Genomic DNA, 13,854 nt, shown 5'->3' with positions numbered 1-13,854 from the left:
CACAAGTAGTTGATTTTATGAGCATCTTAATTGTGATTATTGCATTTTTTTTGTCTGTTATTGTTATTCTATATATGCTGAAATTGTGTAAGGTTACATTTTTAAACCACATTACAAAAAAGAAGGATAAACAAAGAAACGTACAGAGTGGGTTCTTAAATCTCACTAGTGACCTTTAAGGAAGGCCAGAAGAACAGAACCACTACTGATACTTTTTAGGCTTATTATTCAGTGACGAAACAGGCTTCTAGGTGATTGACAATGAGTCAAGATAGTGGAGTCAGTTGCTCTCAATCGATCAATTGAGTCGAAACGTTGCAGTCGGCTTGACATAGTGCAGTGATTTGGTGTGGTCCTGCCCCAGTGATTGCCTTCTTGCTGTTTACCCGATTTGAGAGAATGTTCTAGTCTGTGTCTCCAAGTGGTTGAGATGGTACGTAGAGGTCCAACGATGTGATACTGTTCTTCAATTACCGGCTTAAAAACCACTGAGGCACAAGCAGGCGACAGAAGAGTCCGCAACTGGATGGCTTGAATCAGTTTGAAAAAGTGGTTAGTGTCAAAAGCAGATCTGGGGGTGTGCAGCGGGTCGAAAGCAGATCAAGGTGTGAAATAAAGCCCAGTGCTGTTCTTGGACTTCTGGGATGTGGGGGTGTGAGGAGCCTCGTCCAGGGTCTCTGGGGAGAAAGGTAATCATTTTTCTGCCCCAAATGGTTGAAAGAAAGCACTTGTAAGTGCTTTCATCTCCAGAGAACAGTATTCTGGTTCCAGTGTTCAGGTTGGGTGCGAGAGAGAGGCCAAGCCAGAAAGAAGGAGAGAGGCCGAGCCGAAAGAAAAAGACAGAGAGAGAGAGAAAGACACAGAGGCCGAGAGAGACCCAGAGGCTGAGAGACACACCCAGAGAGAGACACACACAAAGGGAGAAAGAGAGAGAGAGAAAGAGAGAGAAAGAGAGAGAGGAAAAGAGAAAGAAAAAAGAAAGAAAAAGAGAAAGAAGATAAGCGAGAAAGAGAAAAGAATAAAAAAAAAGAGAGAAGAAGAGACACACAGAAGCAGAGAGACACGCAGAGGCCGAGAGAGCGAGACAGAGACACAAAGACGAGAGAGAGAGATCCAGAGGCTGAGAGACACACAGAGGCAGAGAGTGAGGTATAGGCAGAGAGAGAGAGAGAGAGAGACACACACACACACACACACACACACACACACACAGAGGCTGGCTGAGAGACAGAGGCCAAGAGAAACAGAGAGAGACGTAGAGAGAGAGGAGACACACATAGGTAGAGTGAGAGACGCAACGTGATTAGGCATTCAATGGGTCCTGATCCCATACCATATATCTAAATGTAGCCCTGGAATATTTACATCTTGGGCAATGAGTAGGTTTTTCAGGTGCAAGTTTTCACAGCACCATTCCTGTTACACTGCAAAAACATACTGTACCATTCATCTCCAGTGGCGGGGCCCCTAAACGTCTCCCCATTGATTTTCTGACTGTCAGCATTAAACTCATATGCACTAGCTTTATACAGACCAGTAAATCTTCCCACTCTGCCATCTTCTTGCACAATATTTCTAGGGTTTACTGTTTTGGCTTAGCTAGTCAGGGAACTATGGCTCAGATCTACACACTGCTGAGAGTACGGCAGCATATACCAAATAAATGACCCATGTACATTGCATACTTCACAAAATGCTCAAAGCAGCATCATCTTACCTTCTTTGTTCCGACTGCCCATTGATGCACAACCACCGAACCCAGAAGGCTCTGCCAGCGGAACCCAAGTCTCCACTAAAAAGTTGAATTCCATCACAATGGAATTTCCAAACACAAAAGGCGGAGCTCCTAGGTTTATCAGCTCCATGCGTGAGAAAACCATCCAGTCCGTTTTTTGTAGAATTCTGAGACATGCAGGGGTTTTCCTTATAAATCTCCGAATTCCAAGAGAAAAGAAAACTAGACTGGATGGTTCTAACCCCATGGCACTTGGACCCTTGAGATCTCTGCGGAGGGTGCTCTTCCTGAGCTGGAGTTGGAAAACAGCCTCATCAGAAACAATGCCAAACTTGAGGCGTGGTAGCTGAATTATGCGATAAATCCTTGCTGTAATAAATATATTTATAACATTGTTTGAAAACTGTATACTCTGCCTAACAATACCTCAAACATGGGTAAGCACGAACATTGAAGCAGCATAAAGGCCACTTTTGATCCCGAAAACAAGGCAAAAATTCCAACACAACTAAGTGGAGAATAAAAACACTCAACAGAAAATAGGAAACAATTAACAGATCCGAGCCTGCTCCATGCTTGCACCCATACAGCTCCATGGTTATGTTTTTTGGATCAGGGCCACAGGAAGGAGCCCTGAACAAAACATCTAATCTAAAACCAAAACTCACCTCGACTGGTGGATTTCGCATTGAGTCAGTAGCAAGACCAATGTTGTTATAAGCCAATGCTGCAAAGGACGTCAGATGTTTATCTTCACAGTTTTACTGCCCAATATAAAATATCTAATCAAAACGTTTGGCAACTACCACCTAAATCAATTGTTTAACTCCGCTCTAGAGATGTGCCAGGCACGTAAAACTAATATATCCCCACAATGAGTTGTATGTGCAGTATTATGAAATAATCTGAACTATTAGGATGCCAACGAGGTAAACATTAGTTTTCTGGTTCGAACCTTAAACCATCTGTGAAAGCACGGTCTGCTCTCATCTGGAGGAGGGACAACCAGACCGCTGTGAAGAGAAATAAGATGCGGCTTACCAAGGAGGTGCAGGAGGCAGGGTGGTTGTATGGGTACCACCACACAGTCTTGTAGATGTTGATGTACTGAATGAATAGGGCCACCAGCAGATAGATGAAGAAGAGGAACTCAAAGAGGAGGCTCCCGTCCAGCGGCAGGTCTGGGATGTGGCAGTGGCGCACAGGACCCGGGGTGATCAGCGCAGTGATGGGTGGTGCCGACAGGCCAATGGTACTTCCATTCCTGCAGGACAGAAAGATGGGCAGGATGACAAGTCTGCTTATGGGAGCAGAAAGATCATCTATTTCACAGCAATCTATGCTCCTTACTTTCAATAATGAACCACATGAATACAAAACATAATACATCCAAATTCCAGACATCTACTTTAACATCCACCCTTGCCCTTCATCCCAAGGTATTGGTTCCCCTTTACAGACAAAAGAAATTATTGGGATTATTTCTCAATGCGCCAGTCAAAAGAACAGGTTATGAAAACAAATTTAAGCAGCTAGCTAATGAGTCAAATGTTACTAGTACGAGTTATAACACAAGAGTTCGAGCAATAAGCTGATATTCTTTTAATTGTTTAAGTTGTCCAACTTCACAATTTGTTTTACTTCACACCAATTGCTTGTTATGGGTATCCAAATGCAAATCATTTTTTAGTTGAAAGAAGAAGTTCCGTAATCCTAATTCACAAGAACAAACGATTTCAGTTTGAAATAAAAGTCTTTCATTGGTGTTTCAATCACACATGTTAAAGTTCTCGACACGTGGTTCACCATTCTATTTTATGAATGGATCTTTAAGGTTAGCTCTGTCTGGCTGCATCTCTTATTATTTTGTTTCCCCTTAAGTTCACCCCACTACATAACAATTCATCTATCCATCTCATGAGTCTGATTAACAGGAACCCAATCCAAGACTCATCGGACAGTTTACGAACCAAATAATTGCTAAAGGGCGTCCATATAACCTTAGGACGTGTTATTGGCTGCAATATCCTTCAAATGTATTCCGAGTCATAGTAAAATGTAACATTCCGCAGATATGTCTGCAATCTTGGCATGGGCCCTTCCACCAAGCTTGCATTATAGGCACTGCTTTTTTCAAGTGTTTTATTAAACACCACGTTGTCCGCATATGGGAAAATAATGAATTGATTTGTGTATAGTTTGATACACCTATGTATGACACTCCCGGACTAGAGCCGCAAGGGGCTCCATAGTCCGGGCAAACCTGAATGGAGAAAGGGGACAGTCCCGCTTAGCATGCATAATCTGCTGTATCCCTTCTGACAACCAGCCATTCAAGAAAAATCTAGCTGTAGGCCGACAATGTAGCCACATAACCCTGTAAGGAAGAACCTCCCCCCAACCTGAGCCACATCCTACGAAGAACTGAACAAAAAAGTCCACTCAACAGATTTAAACACCTTTTCTACGTTCAATAGAGTAACAAACACATGCAGCTCTGGCTTCAACAAATGTAATAGACCAAACAACCGCCTCAAATCATAGGTGGAGGATCATCTCCCAGGGATAAAGCCAGACTGATCTGGCTGAACACACGCTGGAGTCAGAGGAAGAAATCTCTGTTAATATTCTAGCAAGTATTTTATTGTCTATATTGATGAGTGATACATAAACTGTCTAGTGGATCTTTTTGGGGCTTTAACACTAATATAATATTTGCTCTTATGGTCGTTGGCATAATGCCTTTCTCCATGGCTTTCTTCTCTGTGAAAGATAGTGAGCAAAAGACTCTGGGTAAGTCTCTCGTAACCAGGACTAATGTCTGGCAGAGACACTCCCAGGACCCCCCCTTGTCAATTTTCTCCATGGCTTCATCCTACATATTAAATAGGTGGGGTGCCAATATATTAACAAATACGTTATAGAATTCTGCCGATGGCCATTTTCTGGATGGCCTTCAAAATGTAATTAATGTTAATCGGATCATCCAACGCATCTCGCTCTTGACTCTCTGACCAATGTAATCCTATCTGATCTAAATACTGCTCAACCTGTGCCTGTACCTTAACCAGTGATGATGAATACAACTTAGGGGAAAACTAAAAAAAGCATCAGACATCTCAGAGTCCTAGTATTGCACCTTTCCTGGCTATCCAGCACTGTAATAAACATGCTCCTTCATTCCTCTCTTGCCAGCCAGGCCATGATTTTCCACGGTTTCTAACCTTCCCCATACTGACGAGCATTGTGTGACTGTTGTATAAATACAGCCTCCCTAATGGCAATAGGACTCTTAATATCTCAACTATGACGGGGTGGCCCGCCACAAAGAACCACACTGACTCTGGTGGGAAGTCGAAGGATTTTTGTTAAAATACAAACGGTCAGAATGGCTTCTGTTGTCAAGGTTCTTTATGGCCTACTGGGTCCTCTTGGGATAATCTGGCACTTGGTCGGGCTAGGGGTCTCTCAAATAAATACAAATATGTAAATGGGATGTTAGTAGCTGTTGATTGGTGCCACCTGTGATCTTTTCTGAATGTGACTACGGATGTTTTCCCCAAGACGATGCTACCCGTCTCCCTAGGGATCTTCTAGGCTTTCCCTAACCTAGTCCGCTTAGTAATCTGAGGGAGTTATGAATGCTGCCTTCTTTCGCCCAGTGTCACGCTTACTCCTTCCACACACTTGCGTACCTCTCTCCTCTCCCCTCCCCTCCCCCCCCCCTGGATTGGATATTTACCCCCCCCCCCCAGGATTGGATATTTACCCTCTCCAACTACTTACCTGGCTCAAGGAGTGTGACTGGGGAAGGCCATGGGAGTGCTTAAAAGGGTGGGTAAGCCCTACCCCTTTCCAACATGGGCCCTGCTGCATTTCTCACATTGCGCCTATACTGGCTCCCTGAGGCCCACTGTTTTCCCAAGCCTCGCTGAAGGCTTTTTCCTCCTCACAAAACTCAATGGTGGTTTAGTGGGGAAAGGCTTTCATGAAGGGTTTTATTTTAAAGAATATTTCCATGGTGGTGTAGTGGGGGCTTATCCCAGTGTGGGCTCCAGGTGACACAGTCAGTTGGAGCCTTGCTTCTTTGATGGCCGGTGTTGTGGGTGCTCCAACACCCCTTGTTTTTCTGCAATTCATATCCTCCTGCGTTACGCAGGCTGTGTTGTGCTGCTCGCAGCACCCCTTTGATTTTCGTAGACCCGCCCCGGCGTCTACCTTACACTGCTGTGCTGCTTCTCCTTGCTGGAGGCTACCATCACCGCAGTTAAGGTGGGGTGGAGGGGAGGGGGCTGTTGTGTATTGTTTTTGCATAGATTAACATAGTTATAGCTTAGGTAGAATTTAGAATGGTAGGAGTAGGACTCTAGAATGCAAAGCTTAGGAAGTTCAGTGGATGTATGAATAAAGCTGTATGAAGAAGCATAACTGATGGTGGCTCGTAATTACAAACTAAGAAAATAAGACCATAACAATGGCGACGAGGATAAACTGGACATAATTAAAAGACTCACCTGAAGGCAAGCGGGACCGTGACCGCCATAAACAAAAGCACCGTAGGTGTGGCGTTGCAGAGGATAAAACGAAGAACACAAGCGACACACAGCTCATCAACCAGCTGAGCTTAAGATAGGAGTAGCGGCAATATGTTGAAATATGACCTCCGGGAGCGAAGAGGAAAAGCGCGTGCATTGTGGGGCCGAGTAAAGTAATTTGGGACATTGAAGCATTATTCAAGCGGGGAGCAATGTACATAAACGCGCGAGCTGACTTGCGAGCGACGTTGACATAAAAAAGGGACCTGCGTGCGCAAATGCATGTACAATAATAAGGAAATAACAGACGGACAATAGAAAAAAGGACCCGCGGATGTAAAAATGTGCCGCCATTTTGAAAACGTCATTTTTTTAATAAACGAAACCTAAATAGATGGGCATCCAAAGACACAGGAATGCAAAGGGATACAAAAGTGTAAACCGGAACAAAGAGGAAACGGAATGAAACAGATAGAGTGAAAATGTTTTATACTGAAATTGTGAGGAGGAAAATAAAACACTAAATGGACAAATAAATAATATCCAATTAAAGACAAAATAGCAACATTGTAAGTGGAAATACACATGCACAATCAAACAAGAAAGTGAAAACAGCTATAAAGCACAGAGAGAGGAAACATATAACTATCCCAGGAAATAAACCAAAAAGTTACAAAATGTCACTAGAAGACACATTCTGCAGAAGATGCAAATGAACAACAGAGCATGTCCCAGATGGCAGCAAGCACATTAATGTCAACAAATCCACTAAACTATCTAAGAAGGCCAAATCCATTTATGCTGGAGCCACAAGAAACACAGGGCCAGAGGTGGCAAGAGTGGATTGAGGAATTCAAGGAGTTCCTAAGGGCTGTAGGGGATCAAAATGCCGCAAATAAAGTGGACATTTTCACGAATTTGGTCGGAAAGGAAATAAAAAGCATTATCAAGACGATTCCTCCCCAAGAGAGAATGACCTATCCGCTATTGGTGTCTGCAATCAATGCACAGATAATAATCCCGCTAAATAGAGATTACGAGAGATATGTTTTTAACCAATGCAAACAAAGCCCTCATGAAACAATAACCCAATTTGTGCTGAGATTGCAAAAGAAAACCACATTCTGTGAATTTACTAACTTCAATGATGATGATGAGGCAATACGGCTGAGGGTGATTGAAGGATGCCTATCATCACAATTTAGAAAGCACTTCTTGAAGAAACCTCTGCCGATGAAAGAGGTACTAGAACTAGCCAGAGTATATGAGAGGGTAGACGCACAAGCAGCGAATATAGAAAACCTGAAGAATATAGACACCATAGCTGTCATGAATAAAAATGTCCAGTGGCAAAGGAGACATCCTGGAGTGGGATCACCTAATTTAATGCGCAGGGGCAGCAGTGAAAGACAGTGTTACCGCTGTGGCTTTGAATTTCCCCACAAAGGGCCTTGCCCAGCGATGGGCCAGCTATGCCCAAGATGTGGCCAAGAGGACCATTTCCATACAATGTGCATAGAAAGGACAAACATGCCGCTTATAAACAATAATTCCCAAGTCATGTCGAACAGAAGATATGATATCCAAAGAAGTGTTGGAGGGCAGCATCTTACAGAAAGGGATATGAGGTATTATCCTGGGGCAAGAGTAAATTCACAATTGGCTCAAACTGGGTTCGTTAGAGCCATGGATGAATTACAGATTGTAAGAACTGATCAAAGTACACAGGATTTGGGACAGAGAACAACAAACAATGATGAACCACAAACTCAAGAGGGAGTAAAATATGAAGACCCATATGAGAATCCACCAATACCAACAATGTCATATGAGGAAGAAGTGGAACCAATGAACTACCATAGAGAATATGAATATGACCGGTACAGCAGAGAATATGTGAGGCTAATAGGCAACCACGAAAGTGATAAAAATGCAGTAAGTAAGAGTAATAGTGAATTTGAATGGAGAAGATATAACGTTCCTGGTGGATACTGGAGGAACAGTCAACGTTATGAGCAAGGAAATGTAGCCAACCAATACCCTCTGAGGGCCTCGAGAGCCACAATTTTTCAATGGGGAGCGGAACAGCCATTGTTGAATACAGGAATGTTTCAATGCAATTTAATTTACATGGGGAAATGCATTCCAACCAAAGTACATTTCATTAAAAGTCCCGTTGTTGGCAGGTGTCTCATCAGTTGCAAGACTGCAACTAATTTAGGTCTCATTGATGTACGATACAATCTGAAAAAAGATACAAGGAATTCCATCGGAGCCTCAAGCCGTAAGGTCCATGACGAAAGAAAAGGTGGATCTAGAGAAGCTGAAAGTGGAATTCCCAAAACTGTTCCAAGGAATCGGAAAGTTGAGATCCAATGACATACATTTGCACATTGTTAATTCAATTCAGCCTGTCCCACAACACCCAAGGCGTGTAGGTTTTCATCTGCAGAAAAGAGTATCGCAGGAACTGAAACAATTGAGGGACAATGATCTCATAGAAAGAGTGGAGAATGGCCCGACTCCATGGGTTTCTCCTCGGGTGGTAGTTCCCAAGGCTGATGGACGGCTTCGGCTCTGTGTGAACATGAGGATACCAAATACAGACATATTGAGGGAGAGAGGCATCCAGGCCCAAAGATAGAAGACATGATTATTTGTTTGAACATGGCCAAGAGATTCAGTAAATTGGATCTAAACCAGGGCTACCATCAATTGGTGATTGATCAGGAATCTCGTCCAATAACCACTTTTAGTACTCATGAAGGGATATTTAGGTACAAGACTTAGTTTTGGAGTTTCTTCTGCTGCTGACATTTTCCAAGAAGCCATCAGGAAAGTGATAGCACCAGTACCAAATGTGTTCAACTATAGTGACGATATTCTTGTGTATGGAATTGACCAAGCTCAGCATGATAACGCTTTGAGACAAGTGTGTAGACTGTTACAGGAAAGTGGACTAACATTGAATGCACAAAAATTTGAAATAAACAAACTAAGCCTGAAATGTTTTGGACACAGGAGGACGGTATGAAAGCAGATCCGGAGAAAGTGGGAGTGATATTGAAATTGCAGGCCCCAAGAGATGTAACCGAGCTGAGATCTTTCCTTGGAATGGTAGGATATTGTGCAAGATACATGCCAGATTATGCTACGCTGACTGAGCCTTTAAGACATCTTTTAAAGAAGGATGTAGCGTATGCATGCAGTGAAAAATGGGAAGAGAGTTTCAGGAGGATAAAGAGTGAGCTGGCAAATGATAGACAGTTAGCGTACTTTAACCCTAAACGGGATACTGAAGTGATTGCTGACGCTAGCCCAGTGGGATTAGGTGCAATTCTAGCACAAACGAATCCTTATGAGACATTAGAAGATAAGCAAACAAAGGTTATTGCTTACGCTAGTCGAGCACTAAGGGACATGAGCAGGCCTACTCGCAGGCGGAAAGGGAGAGTCTCACCGCTGTGTGGGCTTGCGAAAAAGTCAACCATTTTATAATTGGAAAGCCCTTTGTGTTGGTGACAGATCATCAGGCACTAATTTCAATATTTGGAAATCCCAGAATCAAGATGCCCCCAAGGATTGAGCGTTGGGGTATGAGACTGCAAGAATACAATTACAAGATTGTGCACAGGACAGGGAAAGATGCAAATCCAGCCGATTATTTATGAAGACATCCGGTGAGCATGGTGGATTCAATAATGCAGATGGAGGCGGAAGAGTATATATCGTATATATCATTAAATGCACTGCCCATTGCGATAACAAAGGAGACATTTGTGGATAGAAGCCAAACTGATCCGATGATAAGAGTAGCAGTTAGACTCACAAGGACTGGGAAGTGGCAATGCATTGACCAAGAAAAGGATTTGGAGGAAGGGGATATGAAAGATTTGAGGAAGTTAGCGAAAATAAGCAGTGAATTATCTGCAACCAAAGATGGAACGCTTCTAAGAGTGAATAGGCTCGTAGCACCCAGGAGTTTGAGGAAGACCTAAGTGATGTTGGCTCATGAGGGGCACAGGGGAGTAGTGAACACAAAGAAAATTTTGAGAAATCATGTATGGTTTCCATGTATGGATCTGATTGTGGAAGACACAATACAAAATTGTTTTGCCTGCCAAGTAACGTCCCCTGCGACTCAAGCAATGCCTCTGAAGATGGTACCATTGCCCAGAGGACTGTGGAATCGGGTAGCTTTGGATTTTTTTGGCCCACTGGAGGAAGGTGGATATCTACTAGTGGCTATAGATGAATACTCAAGATTTCCGCTGGTAAAACTAGTCCAATCCACGGCGTTTCATCATGTGGTGTTGGTATTAGTCGAGCTTTTCAGTGAGTGGGGAATACCTCAAATAATCAAACAGACAATGGAGCACCTTTTCAAGGGCATGAATTTAGTAAATTTGCCGCTCACATGGGTTTCCGAAATCAAAAGAACGCCCCTGTGGCCACAAGCGAATGGGATGGTGGAAAGATTTATGAGTAGTTTAAAAAGAACCAGACAAAGGGCTCTGGTGGATGATATCTCGTTTCCTCAAGTAGTTTCACAGATGCTAAGGAACTATAGAAACACCCCTCATGAGATGACACGACACTCTCCAGTGGAATTGATGATCTGGTACAAGCCGCAAATCAGACTTCCTAGACTGGAGGATTACACAGCTGAGGAAGATGACGAACTCAGAAAGAGATCAAATGAAGCGATTGAAGACCAAAGAGTGGGTGGATTGCAAAAGGAAGGCTGCGGAGATAAAACTACAGGAAGGAGATTTGGTGGTTGTGAAGCAGAAGCAGCAAAAGAAAATGGACTCGAAATATAGGCCAACACTGTTGAAGGTCAAAAATGTAAAAGGCTCCATGGTCACAGCGACTGGTAGTGATGGTGAAGTCACGAGAAATGTATCCTTTTTCAAAAGATTCACACAGGATAGGCATGAGGGGGAACAGTGTGGAAAAAAATGGGATGAGTTGAGTCAAATAGTTCTGACATGGACATGGTTGTATGTGAATGATGAGGAATTGTTGGGTGGTGGTGAGGGGTCTGCTCCAAGAGAAGAGTGTGCAAGTAGTAGTGGAGAAGTAGATTTGGGCGGAGAAGATTCTGAAGGCAGAGACTCTGACTTTGGTGTGAATTCACAGAACATGGACATTGGGGAAGAGCCCCATGATGTGAACATGAGAAGCAGATCTCAAAGAATTGTTCGCAAGCCAGCTAGACTGATTGAACAAATGTAATAGTTGACACCTTTAATAAGCAGTTAAGTGATAAGTAAGGGGGGGGGGTGTTGTGTATTGTCTTTGCATAGATTAACATAGTTATAGCTTAGGTACAATTTAGAATGGTAGGAGTAGGACACTAGAATGTAAAGCTTAGGAAGTTTAGTTGATGTATGAATAAAGCTGTATGAAGAAGCATAAGCGATGCTGGCTCGTAATTACAAACTAAGGAAATAAGACCATAACTGGGGCCTGCCTGAACTCAGGCACCCATGTTGGATTTGGGTGAGCTCCATCCCCTTGACAGGGCCCCAACGCTGGCCCCGTCACACAACCAATACAGCATTGTCCCCTGTCAATGTGCATCTCCTTTCCAAATCTTTCAATTCCAACTCCTGCTTATTCAGATCTTTCCCGATTGTTTGCAATACCCTGGGACTCCTTGGAAATACATGGCAACCCGTATGTAACATTTAAAGGTGTCTCACAATACTAAGTATGAGCACACTAATCCTACATTAAATTTGAAAGAAATACACTTTTCTTATAATATTTCAGCTCGAAAGGCAGCATTAGTAAGGGAGTCTACCTTGAACATCCATGCCCCTGGAATTAACTGAGTGTATACTGGTAAGTGGTCTGAGAGCATACGGGGTAAGATATCGGACTTTAAAATATAATCTATTCTTGTAGCAGTATCATGTACTAAAGAGAAGAAAGAGTGCTCACGATCTACAGGACCTCTTAATCGCCATATATCACATAGTCCATGCAAATCACTTCTCTGAAGTATTCTCTGAGCCAATGCTGACATGGCGCAGGACATTGTCGATCTGTCCATCTGCCTTTTCAAAACTGTATTAAAGGTTTCTCCTGCACCCCCTAAAAAGAGGATGGCATCCTTAGATATAATTAGGTGGCCAGCTATCCAATCATATTATTCTGGAATATCCCAATTGGGGGGTTATGAATTAAAGGAATAGTGCGCTCAAAAATATTATTGGCTAAAAAGATGACCAATAATAAAAAATATATCTAAACATTTTTTTTTAAAGTCCCTATATAAAGTATTGAGCAAATGAAGCTCAAACTTAAAAATGGGAAGCACTATGAGGCATCCATTTTGTGAAATGGATGCCTCCTGTGCTTGCCCTTGCGGCACTAATGGAGCAAAAGCCAGCCAGCTGTAATAAACAAAAGCTACCACTGGGTGGCTTTTGCTTCATTGGTGCCGGAGGACAGAGACCAAAGACAGCAGGCAGGAAAGCTGCATCTCGGTAAATGCTCATTTCTTTTGAGTCTCCCGGGCTCGGGGAAGCCATCACTCGGTGGAGCCCGGGAGACTCAAAGTGATAGCCAAGACATGCAGAAACAACGCGGTTGTGTTTCAAATGCTGCAGTGTTTCTGCCTGCAGCAGATTTCACTTTGAGTCTCCCGAAAGCCGCCGCAGTGAGAAACACAACGTTGTTGTATTTGTAAATGCTGCAGCATTTACAAATACAAAAACGTTGTTATTCTAACTGCAGCGGCTTTCGCTTGGAGTCTCCTGAACTCCCTCAGGGTAGGGAGAGCCCAGGAGACTCCACGCGAAAGCCGCCGCAGTCAGAATAACAACGTTGCTGTATTTATGATTTCTGTGGTTTTCCAATTGTATCCAGTTGTATTTGTAATTGCTGCACCTCTGCTTTTTGCCTTCATTTTACGTTTTCTGTGCTTCTCTGGGCTTGGGGAGCACTGAAAACATAAAATGAGAGTGAAGGCAGCCTCCTCAGCTCTGCTCTGGCTGCAGTAGCAAACGCTCCCGGTAAGGGGCTTTTGCTGCTTGTTCAGTGCCAACAGGGCTGAGCTGAGGAGGCTGCCTGAAATGGCAAAATGGATGCTCATATGTAAACGCTTTGAGCCTCGTTTGCTCAAAGTGTTTACATAGGAACTTTTATTCAAAATATGTTTAAACTATGTTTTAGACTATTTAACATTGTTTTAGCAAATATTTTTGAGCGCACTATTCCTTTAACTAATGTAACTCTACAATTATGAAGAAAACATGCGACTATAAGAGACCTGCTCTTCTCTAATCACCAAAAACGTCATGAAACCAAATACCCAGGGATCTATGCATCAGGATAGCTACTCTCCCTAGCATGTGTAGGAAAGAATGAATAGTACCTGTAGCATCCCCATTTTCTAGCAAACCCAGCCTTTGCTTTCTTATTCAAGTGCGTCTACAGCAGAATCCCAATATCTACCTGCCATCTCTTTAAAGAGAACAGTACCATTCTATTCTGGGTCATCAACAACAGTAATGCTTCATCATGTTCACCACCGCCCCGTCACATTGAATGACCATTTCTTTGGGCCAAAAT

At 43.1% G+C, this 13,854-nt stretch overlaps 1 protein-coding gene across 1 annotated transcript in view; it reads right to left on the bottom strand.

Annotated features, from left to right (window-relative positions):
- The window catches only part of TMEM39A (transmembrane protein 39A), a 632,890-nt gene that overhangs the window by 336,008 nt on the left and 283,028 nt on the right, over window positions 1–13,854 (bottom strand). The window contains exon 3 of the mRNA XM_069635929.1: window positions 2,777–2,999. Within this exon, the coding sequence (XP_069492030.1) occupies window positions 2,777–2,999 (223 nt within the window). The remainder of the gene's footprint in view (window positions 1–2,776; window positions 3,000–13,854) is intronic.

This window comes from Ambystoma mexicanum, chromosome 7p (assembly GCF_040938575.1).
Source record: "Ambystoma mexicanum isolate Mex_15411 chromosome 7p, UKY_AmexF1_1, whole genome shotgun sequence".
NCBI classification, from domain to species: Eukaryota; Metazoa; Chordata; class Amphibia; order Caudata; family Ambystomatidae; genus Ambystoma; species Ambystoma mexicanum.
This window is presented reverse-complemented; position numbering and strand designations above follow the sequence as displayed.